Source organism: Silene latifolia, chromosome 9, assembly GCF_048544455.1.
Source record: "Silene latifolia isolate original U9 population chromosome 9, ASM4854445v1, whole genome shotgun sequence".
In the NCBI taxonomy this organism is placed as follows: Eukaryota; Viridiplantae; Streptophyta; class Magnoliopsida; order Caryophyllales; family Caryophyllaceae; genus Silene; species Silene latifolia.
In genome coordinates, this window is record NC_133534.1 from 34,883,756 (window position 1) to 34,901,011 (window position 17,256).

Genomic DNA, 17,256 nt, shown 5'->3' on the forward strand with positions numbered 1-17,256 from the left:
AGGAGCTCTCATGGGCACTCTCTCTGCCACCATACAAGCATTGATTGTATGTGCCAAGACATCCAAAGAAGCGTGGGATATATTAGCCCAAACATACGCTAACCCGTCCCGAATTCACAAATTACAATTAAAAGATCGTCTTGACTCGATCGTAAAAACCGATGACCAAACAATCACCGAGTATGTGCATGCCATTAAAGCGTGCGTTGACCAACTCGCCTTAATGGGCACCATTATCGATCCCGAGGACATCACAGCCAAGGTCCTTAAAGGCCTTGACTATAACCTGTTTAAACCCGTCATCGATGCTATACGAGCCCGGGATACCCCTATTTCATTTGAAGCCCTTCACGAGAAGTCGCTTCAACATGAACTTCTCGACAAACAAAACCCGACAACCGATATATTTCAACCCACCGCCAACGTTTCCTACCGTCACAACAACCAATTTCGTGGCAATTACCGCAACAACAACAATAACACCAACACCTATCCTAACCCGCCACCCTCAACCAACCCGAATCCTAGACCCTTTAAGGGTCGCTGCCAATGGTGCAGACAAGTGGGTCACGTCATAGCCGATCGCCCCTTGTTTGAAAGCTATTTCCCACCATCATCTTTCCCGCCCCTCCAACCCGTCAACACCAACAAGGGCCTCAAGCACACACTGCCACAACCCACGGCATCCCTAACCCAAACCCAAACTACCTTCCTAACCCAAACCCAAACTACCTTCTTGACAGCGGTGCATCAAACCATGTCACTTTTGACCTTGATACACTCGCACTACACTCACCGTATGTCGGTTCTGATGACCTCCTGATTGGAGATGGGTCTGCGCTCCAAATTGCCAACATAGGTTCCATTTCTTTACCTTCCTCTTCTGTTAAATTATTAAATGTATTACATGTTCCGCAAATTTCTCGAAATATTATTTCAATATCGCAATTATGCAAAGATAATGATGCTTACGTCATCGCTTTTTTCTTCATCTAATTTTGTTGTGAAGGCACGAGCGACGGGAAAGACCCTACTCCAGGGACCGGTTAAAGATGGCGTGTATGAGTTGAGCCCGTCGATCCGAACCGTTTATTCATCGCAAACCGGCTCATCTCCACTCTCATGGCATCACAAACTAGGTCATCCTACCAATGATGTAATGAGACTCATTAATAAAGATTTACCATTTAAATTATCTACTTATTCTTACTGTGATTCATGTCTAATTAGCAAAAGCACCAAACTTCCTTTTGCAACCTCGTCACTTCGCACAACCGAACCATTAGACCTCGTTTTTTCCGACCTATGGACAAGTCCCGTCCTATCTCGGGAAAAATACAAATATTACGTAATTTTTGTCGATCATTTTAGTAAATATACTTGGTTATTCCCGCTTAAACAAAAATCTGAAACAACCAACGTATTCATAAGATTTAAAGCACTAGTTGAAAAATTTTTCAAAAAACCGATTCGTAGATTTTTTTCTGATAATGGCGGTGAATTCCAAAAATTAACTCATCACCTTCTCGATAATGGCATAAGTCATTTTACCTCTCCCCCACATACTCCGGAGCATAATGGCTATGCCGAAAGACGACACCGTCACATTGTCGAGACAGGTCTTGCTCTACTCGCTCATGCTCACCTTCCTACAACTCTTTGGCCATTCGCTTTAAGTACGGCCACATATTTAATCAACCGACTTCCCACCGCCACCCTTAATGGCCTAACACCATATTATCGACTACATAATCTAAAACCCGACTACACCAAACTCCATAATTTTGGATGTTTATGCTACCCTTGGCTACGCCCTTACGCCAAACATAAACTTGAATATCGCTCCACTCCGTGCATCTTTGTGGGGTACTCCTCTACCCAAAGCGCCTTTCATTGTCTTGAACCTAAAACCAATCGTCTATATACATCAAGACATGTTAAATTTATTGAAAATGAATTTCCATATCCACAATTGTTAACTCATGTCGCATCCTCCTCCCGGATATCGACATCGACGAGTGGTGCCCACTCGTCATCCCCATACTCCCTCCTCCCCGTCCAATCACCCACGCCCAATCCATCCCCCACCGCCACTCAATCTCGACATCCCATTCACCAAGTCTACTCTCGTCGCCCAATAACTGAGCCACCTATATCTACACCCACACCTCAACCAATACCTACCTCTCAACCTATTCCTACAACATCATCTACTGTCGACACTACAACATCCTCTACTACCGCCACTACAGCCAATCCCGTGCCCATTCCCACAGCCACGGCTACTCCTACTCCTCGACCCACCCAAGTCCCTCCTCCACGTACCGTTGAAACTAGACTTGACCATAACATTCGCAAACCCAATCCCAGATATGCGAATTTAGCTCAAGCTACCGCCACCTCCACATCCTTACCCAAAACCGTCAAACAAGCTCTTGTCTCCACGCAATGGCGACAAGCAATGCAAGAGGAGTTTCAAGCTCTTGACCGCAACAAAACATGGTCACTTGTTCCTCGTCAACCGTCACAAAACATTGTTGGATGCAAATGGGTCTTTAGGATTAAATACAATCCCGATGGCTCACTGAAACAATACAAAGCTCGTTTAGTAGCTAAAGGATTTCATCAACGACCTGGCATCGACTACAATGAAACCTTGATCCAGTCGTTAAACCTACTACGATTCGACTTGTTCTCTCTCTCGCAGATCACACATTCGTGGTCTCTCCGACAACTCGACGTCAATAATGCATTCCTACAAGGCACCCTGACCGATGATGTATACATGGCCCAACCACAAGGCTTTCTTGACGAATCAAAACCTGATTATGTTTGCAAATTAAATAAAGCAATATATGGTCTCAAACAAGCTCCAAGAGCATGGCATACGGAGCTCAAAACCTATCTCCTGCAATACGGGTTCAAACAATCACTTTCGGATTCCTCTTTATTTATCTACAATGTGAAAAATGTACGTATTTACATGCTTGTTTATGTTGATGATATAATCATCACCGGACCAAATCACCATCATTTACAACTATTCATTGATAAATTAGCGCATCGATTCTCTATCAAAGACCTTGGACCACTATCCTATTTTCTCGGCATTGAAGTCACCCCGAACAACCTTGGACTTCATCTAAACCAATCAAAATATATACATGATCTCCTATGCAAATTTCGAATGTCTGAAGCCAAACCAAATACCACTCCCATGGCCACTGACAATCCACTAGTCCGTGAGGATAATAAACCAATTGAAAACCACTCCGACTATCGCGCTATTGTAGGTAGTCTGCAATATCTCTCCCTCACTCGACCAGATATAGCTTTTACTGTCAATCGACTAGCACAATTCCTTCACCACCCCACTTCTAACCATTGGTCAGCTCTAAAAAGATTACTACGCTACTTACAAGGCACACAAACACATGGTCTTCAGCTTCACCGCAACTCACCAATGTGCTTACATGCCTTCTGTGATGCTGATTTTGCAGGTGATAAAGACAATTACCTCTCAACCACCGGCTACATAATTTATCTTGGTCGCAATCCAATCTCCTGGTCATCAAAGAAGCAACGCGGCCTTGCACTCTCCACTACAGAAGCCGAATTTAGAGCAGTAGCAGCTGTCACGACCGAAACTCTATGGCTACGAAATCTCCTCACTGAGTTGCATATCGACATCCTCAAACCACCAGCTCTATATTGTGACAACATGTCTGCAACTCTATATGCTAAAAACCCTGTCTTCCACTCAAGAATGAAACACATGGCTCTGTCCTTTCACTTCGTCCGTGAGCAACTTCAGCTAGGCCACATTCGTATCCAACATATCGCTAGTAAAGATCAGCTGGCAGATGCTCTCACCAAGCCACTTCCGAAGCCTCGCTTTCATGCACTACGAGACAAGATAGGACTCCTACCTCCTACGTCCATCTTGCGGGGGCGTATCAACAGTATATCAACTATAGACTCTTCCTCAAGCAACGTATCTTCCATATCATCACAAAATGTGCAATGATTTTCCTAGCAATATACTTACTCCAATTAAGTACATATTTATCATGTAAATATTAGATTTATATTTCTTGCACAAGAGTCCATCTCCCTGTATAAATAGGATAGCAACTCATTGTAATTACTCACTTAATACAAACACAACTTTCTCATCTTACAAAAGAGTCAAGAATGGAAAATTGGGGAAATCATTATTATAAAAAAGTGATACTACCATGGTTTAAAAAATTTTACATTAATAGACGGAAGTTTTTTATGTTTTTTTTTTAATGCATTCTTAACGTATCATTATTGGTACATAGGCAAGTCATCGTGTAAAGACATGAAGGTTAATATGTTGCCTATATTTTGTTACTGTTTACGTGAATTGGAAAGGTGATATGTAATATATGCGAGTCTAACCCCATTATTAGAGAGGTAGTAGTTAATTACTTATGTGATATGTAATGCTTATTTATAATGTGTGCAAGTGATAATGCGGGATTTCGACCATGTGAATAATTGTAGGGAATGGTATTCATAAGGTTATCTGTTTGTTGTATGTGTGATATCAATTTTATGCATCGTTAATAGATGGTTGGATGAGTTGATAATTATTATACCTTGTTGAGGATGATGTGTTGGGATGGTGTTTATGAGATGTGTAAGTTTTGAAATGACCATCGATTTAGCCGTGGGACCGAGAGTCGGTTTGAGAACAAATTTTGAAAGGTTATGTTTACTCTACTATGGACATATGAACTCGTGTTGTGTTTTATTAATAGCGTTCCTTTCAACATTCGAGTTGTGGGTGAGAGAATGGAGTATATGATGGATGGAGGATTTCATCTGCGATAGTTGCATTGTCAGATTTCCATAGTAATTTTGGGTAATGAGGCATAGTTGTTGGAGTACTTTCGGAACTTGATTTGGATGAATCATTTATTGACTTTGTAGTGGCAAGTACTTAGCGGAATATGTGTCGTATTGAGCTAGAAGCTGCAAATAGTTTGTATTCTTTGTTAGCGGATTGAGGAGTGAAATGTGTAACAAGAGTAATCGTTTATTGGTGTGACGGTATTATGGTATTAAAAGAAAAGTTAAAGATTTAGTGGTGGTAAGGTTACAAGGATGTAATAATTGTCTTAAGAGCAATAAGATGTCACGCTGCAGTGATAGACATTTTGTGCTACATTTTGCAATTGGTTGTTAGTTGTGTTAGTAAGGTATTGTTAAGCATAAAGCATGATGGGTCTTAGTTGTTGAATTAAGGATAGACTTGAGTGTTGATGTCGTTAAAAGCATTGGTGGTGGCCGTGGTATTAATTATTTGATGATGATGGTGTTATTACTTATTTAGAAATGATTGGAGTTATAGAGTAAAGGGGTACGTGTGTAATTGTGACAGTGTTGACTGTTTGGGATGGTGGCAGTTTTGAGTATGATAGAACTTCGGGTACGAAGTTTATTTTAAGGAAGGTAGACAATTGTAATACTTCATGTTGGAAGTTGTTATTGCATGGTGAATTGTATTAGTTGTGGATTTATTAGAAAATATATGGTAGTGAAGCGATGTTGGTGGTGCGTTGGTGTCAGTGTTATGGGATGCCATGTGATGGTAGTAGTACTTTAGCATCAGTGTTGAATTAACTATGGAATTTGGTAAGTCGCACAATGGAGGATGCAATATTGTGGGTTATGTTGTTGAGATTGATGTCTTTTGTTGAGTTGGTGTTGAGGATCAAGGAAGAGAGTTTGTGTTGTGTAGGTGCAGATGCGAACTTCAAGAACAAAGTTCATTTTAAGGAAGGAAGATTATTGTAATACTCCATATTTCTGAGATGTGACACTCGGTCGAGTGGAGGGGGTACTCGACAGAGTGGGTATGGCTTGGGCGAGTGTGGCTGACCGAGTATGAGTTTGGGTTGAGGGTGGTTTCTGATCTTGTGCCACTCGGTCGAGTTTGCTGGGCACTCGGCCGAGTGGGGTGAGGCACTCGACCAAGTGAGCCGGTCTGAGTTCTATTTTTGTCGGTTCAGTTCGTGGTTAAGTAGGTTGTTTATATTTTGCCTAATCAGTTTCTAAACATTGTTTAAACCCTAAACTCATCTCCCTTTCTTCTATTCATCCTTGAGAGAAGATTCATTGTGATCGTTGGATTAGGGTTTCAATCTCCATCTTTGTTAGCAATCTTTTGTGGAACTTTCTACTCTAGATCTTGCAGTTAGTTTTATAGTATGACTAAACCCTAAAATTTGGGGAAAGTGGGAGTATTAGTAATTGGTGTATACTAGATCGATTAATGAAGGGCAGTTAGTAATTGTATGTAATTACTGTTTGTAGGTAATGAATTCATGAGAAGGTCGGTTGTGATTGATTACTTGGTTCTTGATTATTGGAATGCGTTTGGTTATGCTTGGATCGCTAAAAGGTAGGGTTTCCCTACTCAGTACGGTTATGTGATTATGTGACACCCCCACACTCCAAGTGCCTTACCAGGACCACTTAAGGTATGAGAACGCCACCATCTTGGTTACCCAAGGCAATGATAATCAAATAGACAATAACAAAACGTACTTTAATAGTAATAAAGTTTAAGTGACGCAAGCCAAAACTCCAAAAACTGTTAAAAGGAAATACAAGGTTCTCAAAACTGTCACTACTAAACAACTACAAAATGTTCGACACAGCGGAAGACTTCTAAAACTGCAACGTGATGACTCATCCCAGCTATCCCATGCGCATCGTCTCATACCTGCTCAATACTGCTCACCACCCCCTAATGGATCACCACGGTTTTTAAAACATTTAAACGGGGTCAGTACTAATTACACAAAAACAATAGCCACAATGAAACAGGAACACAAACAGCTCAAACCAATCTCCAGTCTCCATCTCCAATCTCCACACAACTAACTACACACCAAAGTGTGTAGCCCTGCCAGAGTACCCATCACAACAAGTACTCCTCGCCTCCAGTGGGGAGCCGCAGCCGTTCCCACCTAAGCCCCGCTCATCTCCATCGAGCGATAAACCCATGTTCATTAATGTGCACATCCCTTATATGGCGGGTTCCACAGAAGGCGAATCAAGGGCGTGAAGCCACTCCCGCAAGTGACTCCACTCAACCAGGGACGCATCCCGAAGATCACAGACAGTTACACAGCCAACCAACATTATACTATCAACAATCACCAAACCAATCCAACAACGACAACAACAACAACAACAACAACAACAACAACAACAACAACAACAACAACAACAACAACAACAACAACAACAACAACAACAACAACAACAACAACAACAACAACAACAACAACAACAACAACAACAACAACAACAACAACAACAATAACAATAACAACAACATCAACATTATGTAACAAATACTGAGTAGGAAAACCCTACCTGGAACTAGAGCTGATCAAAAGCGGGCTTGAGCCGAACATGGGCCGGGCCTAGCCGCTAAAAAAGTGTCCGACGGGCCGTATTTTATAGCCCGAGCCCGCTCAGCGGGCCATTTTTCATTGTCTGTACCCGCCCACTTCAAGATAGCGGGCCGGCCCGCGGGCCTGACTAAAATAAAATACAAAAATTAGTGTTTCTATTAAAACACGAGTTTGTTATCGCTACATCCCCTAAATCTTAACAATTGTCTTTAAAAGTTTACCCTTAAAAAAGTATACTAATTTTAAAAACATAAGGTTACTAGATTTTGGAAAAAATACAAGTTTGGCAATGTTCTGCTACAAACATCAAAAGTTCATTTTTGCCTCGATATTTGTGCGGCACTGTTAGCGGTTACATACACTCCCGTGTAAATACTTGAAGATAGTATATTTATACAACAATCCCGTTAGCATGTCCATTCTCGCAGAATCTTTATACGACAAGTGTAAATACTGACAATCTCCCACTTATACGTAAGATATAGGTATTCATTTGCGCTACCTAATTGGTTTAGAGTGTACAAGTTGCAAATGAAATGAGCAGAGAAAGTCCGAGGATTGAGAGTTTTTATGAGGTCACTATTAATAGCGGGCCGCCCATGGGCAATTTTGCTTAGTCCAAGCCCGTCCATTTATTCTAGCGGGCCTAGTTTTCTTGTCTGTTACCCGTTTAATTTTTGATTTTTCTTGTTCAAGCCCGCTATTTTAGCGGGCCGAACGGGCTGGGCCAAACGGGTCTGCCCGCACTTGATCAGCTCTACCTGGAACAGCAATCACCAAGATCATCACAATCAGCTAATCAACATCGTCCTTCACTGAAATTACTTCCTATCAAACATACAATCATACAATCACAATCTAACATCAACAATACTCCCCAAAACCCCCAAATTACCCAATTAGGGTTTCAACCAACTTTAACAAAACATTATAAAAAAAATATATAAAATGCTTACCCTCGACACAAGGATCATAACGGCGTAAAGAACAAGATGATCCGACACTCCTAGCCTTGGAGATTTGTTAACAATGCGAGGAACACACTTACGTAACTTCTTTTCTTCTCAAAAGGGGTTTTTAGAATGATAAAAGAGATTAAGAAAGATGACGGAGGCTTTATATACTAATCCCGCATTATTAACAAAACCCGTCAAAACCACCCGTAAAACACACTTACTCGATTGAGTAAGTGACATACTCAATCGAGTAAGTGACATACTCGATCGAGTGCCCCTTACTCGATCGAGTGCCACACGTACTCGATCGAGTACCCATCAGGCAGACTACTATTTTGCGTAAAAATATACTTACTCGACAGAGTAAGCCCCACTCGATAGAGTACCCATAGACAAAGAAAACCTTAGTATTACAGATTAATTGTGAAACGGATTTATATTGTGGTTATGTTATTATTATCGATATTGTGATTATTGTTGTGGTTGGTTGTGGTTATCATTGTGGCGTTGGAGGTTGTGGTTGTGATTGTAAAGCCATGTTGGGAGATGGACTTCACCCCCATGTATCACCTATTGTGATTCCAGTCACAAGGGGGATGTACACATTAAGGATTTGGGTTCACTCGCTGCGGTGAGTGAGAATTTTGATGTTCAGTGTTGCGGTTTGTTATCGGCAAGGGTTGTTTACTCGCTGCGATGAGGCTAGGGCTTACTCGCTTTGTTGAGAGCCAATTGGTGTCCGGACATAGGTTACTGGAGTTTGTATGATGGAGGATTATTGGAGTGGTTTGTGTGATTCATTACTTGTGATTGTATCTCTATGCTTATGATTGATTGTATAATCGTTGCTGACCTTGTTATATTTTCAAAACTGTGGTGAACCATTTGATATTTCCGGCAAATGGGGAGCAGTGAGTTCTAACAGGTGTTGTTGATAGAGCTTATATGCAGAATTGGATTGGGCACCGAACGAGCGTCACTTATTTGTAGCTTCGGCTGAGTCTAGATGACAATGATTTATATTTCAATAACAAGTTGTATTTTGAGTTCGGATTGGAGTGTAATCAGATTTTCCTTTTAGTTTTAATAAGTATGCTTTAAATGTTCTTTGATATTCTATTTGATATGTATTAACTCGGGCAACCGAGATGGTAACGCCCTTAATTACTGGGAAGGTCTTGTTAAAAGCTCCTTGGTAAATTAGGGTGTTACATGAAAACTAGCATTGGCCCAGCCCGGTAGAAGACTCGGGTTCTGCTGGGCCAGAGTATGAGTTGGATAGGCCGCCATTTTTAGCCCGACAATACGGGCTGGGGTCGACCTACCTTCCTTGTGCCTATTGCGGTTGAGCTTTCATACAGAGTTGTGGGGAGGTCCCTCAGTCATAGGTCAAGGATTCAAGGGTTGGTATGGGACGGAGGGAGTTGAGTATATATGATAAAAAAAAGGGCGGGTTAAGCCGTGTCGAGCCGAGCTACTCAGCGTTGTTAGCCAGATGTATAACTCCCCATAGTGTATATTCAACAGTCCCTCTGTTGTTATTACGAAATCCATTATAAAGCATTTTGACTATGATGTATGTGTAATTACTTTCTTGAATACTTTTATTTTATTGATACACTAACTCTGTTTAACATACCTCATATTATAACATGACTTTATTAGTCAGCTTTTAAAAATAATTGCATTTCTTATTGTCAATTTATCCAGAGGATAATCATATGAGCTAGTGACATTTTTAAGGATATTAAAACAACACTAAAACCTCAAAAGATAGATAAAATCCGTAAAAAAAATCAAATGAGAGCAATGGCGGATCTATCTATACGGATTCAGGGTCTTAAGATATCAAGAAATGAAATTTTTGTATGTTCTGTCCAATTTTTAGGTCAAAAGAAATAAAATTTACTTTCTATGTAGAAATATTTTTTACATTTTTATGGGGATCTTGGAATAAAATTTTCTAAATTCACCACTAAATATGAGAATATATATATATATATATATATATATATAGTACAAAAATTATACAAAATGTCTTCTTTTTGTCATATTCACATGTCATTTTTTTTCCAATTAAAATTTGTTAAATTATATCGACTACAAATACGTTAACCTAAATGGTAACTAAGTAATCCATCCACAATAGTTTGTTATTCATTACTCTTAAAAAAAAAAAAAAAATAGTTTGTTATGCATATTACTATACCTAATGTTTGTTATGCATTACTATCCTCAATTGTGCAATGATATGATTTCTCCATCTCTTAGCACGTAGAGCTTCTTCAAACATAGACTTTAGAGCTTTACCCATCACATTAATTATACTTTAGACTACACCTAAATTAATATCCCTCTAATTTCAATCAACATGACTTCATCAATACTTTCATTGAGTTTCATATACATAAACTCACTAATTAGGTTAAGATTGGATATGAGTTTAGGCCTAGTGCTCACATAGTGCCTCATTTTCTACTCCCATAATTTTCACTTCTTCATATTTTAAAAATCATTAAGTTTAGATTAATATTTTATAATGACTTTAAGTAACGACCGAAAACATAATATTCACATTCTCATAGGTCTTGTTCTTTTCGGCTCAAAAAAACTGAATTAAACCGAAATGAACTTAATGGAGCTGAAATAAAGTAAGAGTTAATTTTTAAAAAGATGAGCTGAATTGAACTAAAATGAGCTGAAATTAAGTCTTAACGGAACAAAACCTTAAAACAAATAATCTCGCTCATTAGGTTATGCGAATCAAGACCACTTTAAAATTACAATTATCTACTAACAATGAAGCTTCCTTAAATTTGATTTTCAAAAGACAAATCCAAGTTGAAAAGAAAATCTCACCAAAAAAATATAAAATTAATTCATAAAAAATATAGTATGAATAATTTAGAAACCAAGATGAGGGAACAAAGGGACCAAATGAACCTTCATTGACTCTTCCCCTTGTTCATTCAATATTTCAATCCCATAAATCTAGCTTTGTTTATTGTCAAAAACAAAAGGGTTTTTTCTAAAAATTCCTTTAAAAAATTAAAAAAATAATTAATTAAATTCACCTTGGTTCATTCAATTGAAGTGTGGAGCCCATTGCTTTGCTGTCTCCAAACTCTCCATTGTTGGTTTTTAATGGGGTTTGTCTGCTCAACTCTTCTATATCTTCCTTCCTTCTTTCCTTTACTCTTTTATCAATTTCAATTGTTTTCATTTCAAACCCAGAAATCTTGATGTTTCACTTTAATTCTGTGCACTAATCATAAAAAAAGGTGAAATCTTGTTGATCAAGTACACAACTTTTCATAATCATAAGTTAAAAGTTTAGTTTATTGGTGGTAATAAATGAGTGTTTACCAATTATCGGCCCGTCTTACACTGTGAGACCGTCTTACCCTATATAATTTAATTTGTGTTGTTTGTTTGGGTTGAATAATAATAATAATAATAGCCTTAATGATTAGTTGGGTTGAATTTATTGTGGGGTTTTAGTTATATTTTGGAATCATGTTAGATTTTGCTATTAATTTACTCAGTAAGCCGTGTTTTTTTTTCAGTAAGTCTCCGTCTTAAGACGGGTCAAATATTGTTCTAGACTTCTAGATATGAAATGACTGACCCAACTACTGTATGTTGCTAAAAAAATGGAGATAAAGTTTGGGTTTTTCTTTTTACCACCTTAATTTCTATGCAAATTTGGTTATTTTATTCAAGTTTTGAGGTTTGTTTACAAATATGTTCATGGGTTTTCTGTTTTTTTTTTTTTTTTCAGGGTTTGTGAAATCAAGTGACTGATGCTAAGTAGCTTTGATCAGTACATAGTCATATTGCAAATTGTGCAGGAGTGAACTGTAAATCAGTGGTAATTAGGAAGAGTTTTCGGGTTTTGGGGCTGTAAAAAGTTGTTTGGTATCCATCCTACATCAAATGTGGGGAATTAGGAGGATTGTTTTGTTGAGATGAGCAAGATAATGAATTTTCTGAGAGCGTGTTTGTGTCCGAATTCGGGTCGTTCAGCGAACACTGGTTCGGATACAGGTGGGCGCCAAGAAGGGCTTCTATGGTACAAGGACACTGGGCAGCATGTGAATGGGGAGTTTTCAATGGCTGTTGTTCAAGCCAATAATTTACTGGAGGATCAAAGCCAAGTCGAATCAGGAAGCTTGAGTTCGTTTGACTCAGGCCCTTTTGGTACTTTTGTGGGTGTCTATGATGGGCATGGTGGTCCAGAAACATCGCGTTATATCAATGCTCATCTCTTTAATCATCTTCGCAGTAAGTATTCCATTGTACTTCTGAATTTTGTTAATTAATGCTCTTTAGTTTGTAGTTTGTGTTGAAGAAATGAATCTATGAAGATACTATCTCCCTTAATTGAACGGGGTGTAGGAAGTACTACTAGAACACAACTTTACCCCAGTGGCTCAAGGGCGTGGGGGTAAGGGACCGGATATAGGCAGCCTAACTTTGTGTTAACACCACGAAGAGGCTGTTTTCGGATGACCCATAAATGAAAATTGCATCAGGAATTGCATGAACATTATTTTACTCTTGCTGGAAGTTCCTGTTGCTTGTAAGCTTGAAATGATATATAACAAGCGAAGTTTTTCATCTGTTTATATATCTATATACCTTTCGAAGACAACCTTTATGCATCTTGACGTAGGAGTAAGGCTGTAAGACTGCATACATCTCATCCCCTTTTACTCACCATACGGAGAGCGAAATTTCATACTAGTCTAGACAATAACATGACTCAATATATGCTCTTCAGTTTGAACAAAGGATTCAATGAAGACACTATCTAACATAAAAACAAAAAATTCTTAAATTTTGAAGCACTATCTACTACGTTGATAACATAATTTTACTCATAGCTAGAAGTCACTGTGACTTTTAGTATAATCATTCGTGTAAGGTTGTAGCTTGCCTTGGGCTATGTGAATGGATATGAGAACACACAGAATTTCCAGTTAGATATACTGTGAGTATAGCTTGTCAAAAAAGAGATCTACTCTGGATCTTTTGTTAGGAAGAAAATTGGTTCTTTCATAATGTATTTGATTTTGTATTTGAGAATTTAAACTTGTTTTCTTTATGGCTTTATTCTTGATCGCTTTATTTCTATATCTCTTGCCGAAACATCCTCTGTGTTAGTTTATAACCCACCATAAGCGGGAGCCTTTGAGTCGCTGGTTAATGTTGTTGTGCTTACTTGCTATTTGATTTGGTTAGAAGTGATTTCACGCTTCTTTCTCTAACTAACATTCCAAACGTGATTTGGTTAGCTATCTATCAAGAACTTGAGAAATGAGTCACTTATTTTTGTAATGGTTATTTATTTAGTAAAACTGCACCAAACGTATCTCAACAAAGATAATTCATGCAGGATTTGCTGCGGAACACCAGTGCATTTCTGCTGATGTAATTCGGAAGGCACTTCAAGCAACAGAAGAGGGATTTCTGTCTGTTGTAAGCAAGCAATGGCCAATAAACCCCCAGATTGCTGCGGTTGGCTCATGCTGTTTGGTGGGAGTAATATCTAGTGGGACCCTTTATGTCGCCAACCTTGGTGATTCTCGCGCTGTCCTGGGTAGACTAGTGAAAGCCACTGGAGAGATTCTTGCCGTCCAGCTTTCAACAGAGCACAATGCATGTATAGAGGCTGTGAGACAAGAGCTACGTGCTGTACATCCTGATGATCCCCATATTGTAGTTTTAAAGCATAATGTTTGGCGTGTAAAGGGCCTTATACAGGTATTTTTTCTGTCCGTAATTGAAGCTCCCTCACTCCGGTTTATATTGTCCTCATTTGACTTTCATGGTCAAAATTATCATTTTTTTACCGTTATTTTCTAATACTCCCTCCTATCCACTCTTTTCTTCCCTATTTCCTAAAACGGATTATTCAGGTTTTCTTCCCCTTTCTTTTTTGGGAAAGTTTTTATTAATATTATACTCCTACCTCTCTCCACTCATCTACCCCCCCCCCCCCACCATATCCTTTATTAATATTTAATTCTAATTATTCATACCTCTCTCCAATAACCAAACCCCACTCATCTCCTTTATTAATATTTAATCATAATTATTCATACCTCTCTCCAATTACCAAACCCCACTCATATATTTATCAATATTATACTCCCCACCCTTAATCCCCGTGCCCACTTCAAAGGGGAACAAAAGGGTGGATAGGAGGGAGTAATATACAATGGCTACAACTACTAAAATGATATTACGAAAATAGTTAATTTTGATAATCAAACCGCTAAAATTTTCATTTTGTTAATATATTTGGAGAGATGAATGGTCAAACTTGACCTCCTTTGGCCAACAAAGTCAAACGGGATAAGATAAACGGGGCAGATATAGTATTTTTAATAGTTATAATGTTATATTACCTTTTCAGTAATTATTACCTCGTATTAGTTAATTCACTTAAGTGGATAAATTGAGCATGCTTCCGTTTGATTGATTTATTTGACCATGGTTTACTCTGTATTTTGTTGCCATTCCATCATCCCTGACTTATCTTACTTCCCTCAAGTTGATATTTTCATGTCCGTACAATAAAGACGAGCCCTCTTGTTGATATATATGGAGAAATAATTGGTCAAAGTTGACACGTCCACCTAGGATAACCAATTTCGGAATTGTTGGTATGGAGGTAGACCTGTGCACCTATTAGTGCATTTTTGTGACTTCGTGTAAGTTGACAGGGGTTTGGCCTTTGGGCATTTGGGGTAGAGAACGCTGCGTGAATAAGTCATATGGTATTTCCATTCTGAATGTTTTTTTCCCTCCATTCTCCCTTCCTCTATTTCCCTCCAAACCGACTTACTAATGAACGATGGAAATTGCCCCCCATTATTTTGCTCTTCCCCCAACCCCTTTATCGCACATTTAGATGACTGAAACTGGTTAACTCTATTCTGATTTTTTTTTTTTCCCACAATTCTGTGAGATGCAAGTCCTTATGAATCTTGTAGATGCTATGTTTTAAACTTTACAAGATTAGACCCCTTGCTCCGTCTCTGTATGAGCCTCAGACAGAGCCCTTATACATCACTATTATCATTACCCCAACTCTAGAAAGCGGATCTGGCTCCAAGCGGAATAGGGAAGACTAAGGGAGTGGTCGGGCGTGCAAAACATTTCCTTTGCTAATACCAACAAATATTTTAGATGACCTTATACGAAAATGGGGCAACTCTACTTCATGAACAAGAGCACAAGAGAAATGCATAGGCAATTACACATTCATTTATACGTGCTAAACAATATGTGCACTTCTAGCGTTTTATTTTTAAAATAAATTCACTGCCAGAGTGTTTATTGGCCAGATTTCAAGATCCATAGGAGATGTATATTTAAAGAAAGCGGAATACAACCGAGAACCTCTATACAGCAAATTTCGATTACGAGATCCTATAAAGAGACCGATTTTGAGCTCGGAACCATCAATTTCGGTTCAGGAACTACAACCACAAGACCAGTTTGTAATATTTGCTTCTGATGGACTTTGGGAGCACCTTACCAATCAAGAGGCTGTTGACATCGTGCTAAACAATCCACGAAATGTAAGATTCTTAATAACATCAACCTTCATCATATATTTGAGTGTGTATTGCATAATATAATGGTATCTGCCAGGGGTGAACCTATTGCTTAGGGCCCGTGCACTGTGTTGTTATTGTGGTAACTGTCAAATTAACGTTTTTAAATTAAAGCCGGCTATTGTCTATTGACATGTTTAATCAGGCTCTAAGAAGGCTTTGGAAAATAAGAGTAGTCTTACCCGAGTCTCTTTTACCACATCATGGCCAGAAACCCTTAATGCACTAGGGTGATGGTGTTGTCATGCTTTTTAGCTTTTGAAGGTGTCAACTATTAGAATTCATTCTCATGAGTTCAACAATTATGCACTTTGTAAATCGCCTAGTGTTCTTATTTCATTAAAGGGCATTTTATTTTCCGTCTACTCTTCTTAAGTATTATCTTAAATATATCAGGGGAGTGCCAAAAAGTTGGTAAAAACTGCACTTCAAGAAGCAGCAAAGAAGCGAGAAATGAGATATTCTGACTTGAAGAAAATAGACCGAGGTGTCCGCCGTCATTTCCACGATGACATCACTGTGATTGTTTTGTTCCTGGACTCAAACCTCGTGAGTCGGGCCACCAGCTGTCCCAAGGGTCCAAATGTATCCATCAAAGGAGGTGGAAAAGCACCACAAGCAAAGAGTCTCGCCCATTCTTGAGGACTGAGCTGCCCCCTTTACCGGCCCGTTACAATGTGTATATATTTAGAGGGAATGAAGCAAGGACGAAGAGGCCTATAATGCCATTAGCTTGTTTAACTCGGAACTGACCGTGAATTTTAAGATACTATCTTAATTGTTTTCTTTTCAAGGGTTTCTTTCTTAAGCCCATATATATTCTTTAGAAACTGAAGAAAAATGGACTTTTTACATTTAGATTTTAACTTACAGAAACATTTTGTTTCTGGGTCAAGTTGTAGTTATGGATCTATGATCATTTTACAGCCCATGGATTGCTCTGTTATTCTGATGCAGATCGAAACAGCCTCTTTACCAGTGCATAATGGTTGCCAAGTTATGTTCATGGTTACTATTCCATAATTTGTAGGGATTTCTAGCTAATGAAGATAGATGGTTCAAGGGTAACGGGGAATTTAGGCTCTATTCTTTTGGACTTAATTTCAGTTTTATTCAGTTTAGTTTAATTCAGCTTTATTTAGTTCAGCTTAGCTCATCTCTTCACAAATTTACTCTTATTCCAGTTCAACTCCATTAAATTTATACTTCACTTCA

General features: G+C 38.7%; 1 protein-coding gene and 1 long non-coding RNA gene across 4 annotated transcripts; both read left to right on the forward strand.

Moving 5' to 3' along the window:
- Nucleotides 1-718: 718 nt before the first annotated feature.
- Nucleotides 719-1,195, forward strand: LOC141602585 (uncharacterized). Its single transcript, XR_012524543.1, has 2 exons — nucleotides 719-859; nucleotides 1,010-1,195. It is a non-coding gene; the product is annotated as an uncharacterized LOC141602585 (long non-coding RNA).
- A 10,144-nt stretch (nucleotides 1,196-11,339) lies between these two features.
- LOC141599554 (putative protein phosphatase 2C 60) lies at nucleotides 11,340-17,041 on the forward strand. Of its 3 annotated transcripts, none has more exons than XM_074419592.1 (5): nucleotides 11,340-11,562; nucleotides 12,195-12,697; nucleotides 13,812-14,179; nucleotides 15,769-16,005; nucleotides 16,438-17,041. In XM_074419592.1, the coding sequence occupies exons 2-5, from the start codon at nucleotides 12,382-12,384 to the stop codon at nucleotides 16,681-16,683; spliced, it is 1,167 nt and encodes a 388-aa protein (XP_074275693.1). In that variant the 5' UTR covers nucleotides 11,340-11,562; nucleotides 12,195-12,381; the 3' UTR covers nucleotides 16,684-17,041. The 3 variants fall into 3 exon arrangements, with proteins under 3 accessions (XP_074275693.1, XP_074275694.1, XP_074275692.1); XM_074419593.1 differs by lacking the exon at nucleotides 11,340-11,562 and adding an exon at nucleotides 11,571-11,802; XM_074419591.1 differs by lacking the exon at nucleotides 11,340-11,562 and adding an exon at nucleotides 11,577-11,694.
- Nucleotides 17,042-17,256: the final 215 nt, after the last annotated feature.